Source organism: Bidens hawaiensis, unplaced genomic scaffold, assembly GCF_021521415.1.
Source record: "Bidens hawaiensis isolate Kalapana, Puna unplaced genomic scaffold, B.hawaiensis_p1.1 tig00000636_1, whole genome shotgun sequence".
Taxonomy (NCBI): Eukaryota; Viridiplantae; Streptophyta; class Magnoliopsida; order Asterales; family Asteraceae; genus Bidens; species Bidens hawaiensis.
This window is the reverse complement of record NW_027491038.1, coordinates 2,849,768-2,852,446: the sequence shown is the minus strand read 5'-3', so window position 1 is coordinate 2,852,446 and position 2,679 is coordinate 2,849,768. Positions and strand designations below refer to the sequence as shown.

Sequence of the window (2,679 nt, the reverse complement as noted above, 5' to 3'; positions counted from 1 at the left end):
CACTCATGTAATATAATGAATATGATTAGGATGAGAATGCTCTTACAACACTAAAAAATAGTTGTAATTTAGAAACCAGAAGCTCCATCCATGTAAACAACCTCAGCATTCAAGTCCTGAAATGAAGATTCGATATCGTGCACTCTCTTGTTTTCCCAGAAACATCATCACCAGAACAACATCTCACCAATCACATTCAAATCACCATCATTTGAATACCAATCAACTCAAACTCTCAGTACAAATCACTCATGCCACAGCAATCAAGACAGGTTCCATTAATCACTCAAACAATCTATTAACTTTATACACAAGATCCACTGATTTAGCATCTGCCCGCCACCTGTTCGACGAAATGCCCTTGAGAGATGTACGTTCTTGGACCATTATTATTTCGGCTCTTTCTCGACTCGGTTCATACCGTCAAGCATTACACTTATTCACCCAGATGCTAAAACAAAACATTACTCCTAATCACTTCACATTTTCAACTGTTCTAAAGTGTTGTGCAGGTGCAAATGAGCTCGGTTTTGGTAAATCCATTCTCGGTTCGATATTAAGAAGTGGTGCGTGTTTAGATACGACGTTGGAGAATTCTATACTTGATCTTTTTGTAAAATGTGAGGCCTTTGATTATGCTACAAAGTTTTTCCAGTTGATGAGTGTTAAGGATACCGTATCATGGAACATAATATTAAGTGCATATGTAAAGAATGGTGATTTGGAGAAAGCATTAGGGGCGTTTTGGGGATTACCGGTTAAAAACACGGAAACTTGGAACACGATTATTGATGGGCATTTGCAAAATGGTCATGAACGAGTCGCAATGCAGCTTCTTTACCAGATGGTGAAAAGGGGGCCGCCTTTTACGAATGTTACATTCTCTATATCATTGCTGTTAGCATCTTGTTTGGCTAACGTTTACCTTGGAAAGGAGATTCATGGTCAAATTTTTAGAGTTGGAATACATGATGCGTTTATTAAGAATTCGCTTATTGACATGTACTGCAAATGTGGTCAAATGCACAAAGCAATGATCATTTTCAAAACTTCGAATCAGTATGTGTCTGCAAGCTCGATTGTAAACGGGTACATTCAAAACAATAGATTAAAAGATGGTTTAAAAGTTTTCTTATTTATGATAACCGAGCATGGTAAAATTGACGAATATACCCTCACGAGTGTACTCTCCGCTTGTGCGGATGCTGTACTTTTGACCCTTGGTCAACTCATACACACATACATAATAAAAACCGGGCATGAACCGGATGCGTTTATAAGTTCATCAATGATAGACATGTATGCCAAATGCGGCCGGTTACAATCCGCTCGGTTAATATTCGAACAATCCAAGACTCAAAACGTTGTGTTGTGGACCACTATAATATCATGTTACGCGTCACATGGCAAAGGGACAGAAACTATTTATTTATTTGAGACGATGGTAAACGAGGGGATTAAACCGAATGAAGTAACTTTTATCTCGGTTTTAACCGCGTGCAGTCACGCGGGTTTAATTGATGAAGGGTGCCGTTACTTTGGGTTGATGAAAGATGTTTATGGGATCGAGCCGGAAGTTGAACATTATACGTGTATGGTGGATCTTTTGGGCCGAGCGGGTCGGTTGGGTGAGATAAAAGGTTTTATATATGAAAATAAAGTTTCACATTTGAGTGGTGTTTGGAAAGCTTTTTTGTCATGTTGTAATTTGCATAATAATGTTGAGATGGCAAAATGGGTTTGTGGGAAGTTGTGTGAAGTTGATCCATCTGCAGCTGGGAGCTATGTTTTGATGTCAAATACGTTTGCCTCTGATTGTAGGTGGGAAGAGGCTGCTGAGATGAAGGGTTTGATGAAAGAAATGGGGGTTAAAAAGAAACCGGGTCAATCTTGGATCCAATAAGAAACCAGGAACTGATAAGCTATAAAAGGATAACTCATTGGATCAACTGACGTAGAACTATTGAAATAGTTCTTGGATCGAAGTTCGTTTCAAACTCCCTGACAATCAGCTTACATTTCGAACTGATGTACCTGACTTCAGAGCTGAATGGGGTCATTCAGGTACGTAATTAAGTTCGATTATTTTTGAAGTGTATAATTATCTGAATCTCACCATTTAAATTTTAATTACCTTAAATCATAGTGTTTAGGTGGTTAGTTAGTTACTTTCGTATATGAATCATATTAATTTTTAACTGCACTGAAATTGATAATCAGTAAAGTAGTGTTTGGATCAACGCTTCTTCAGAAGTCTAATAATGTTTTTTATCTAGCACGTGTATGGTGGCCTATTAATTACATGCTTTAGGGGGTGTTTGTTTGGGTCTGAATGACCCCATTCAGCTCTGAAGTCTGATCCGGTCAGACCATGAAGGTGTTTAAAATCTCATCTGGATAGCTGAATAAACATCTGAATTGCTCAGATTATATTTGGAGCTGAATGATAAAGAGGACCATAATATAATACCCTTACCTGATACAACGTTTCCTTCCTGAAGACCAGGCACAACACCAGCATCAATTCCTTGCTTGATTTCAGTCCGATTCGAAACACAAACAGACATGTTTTTTTGTTTCCCTACTCAATTTCTACTCTTATGTTTCCCCACCCTCTTCGTTTTCTGTTTTACGACTTGTAGGGTTCGAAGCTAAGGTTTATGGGTTGAACGACGAATT

The 2,679-nt window shown here is 38.3% G+C and overlaps 1 protein-coding gene across 1 annotated transcript; it reads left to right on the top strand.

Annotated features, from left to right (window-relative positions):
* Positions 1 to 210: 210 nt before the first annotated feature.
* On the top strand, positions 211 to 1,908 carry LOC143529241 (putative pentatricopeptide repeat-containing protein At3g23330). Its single transcript, XM_077025065.1, has one exon. The coding sequence runs from the start codon at positions 356 to 358 to the stop codon at positions 1,901 to 1,903; it is 1,548 nt and encodes a 515-aa protein (XP_076881180.1). The 5' UTR covers positions 211 to 355; the 3' UTR covers positions 1,904 to 1,908.
* The last annotated feature ends 771 nt before the right edge of the window (positions 1,909 to 2,679 follow it).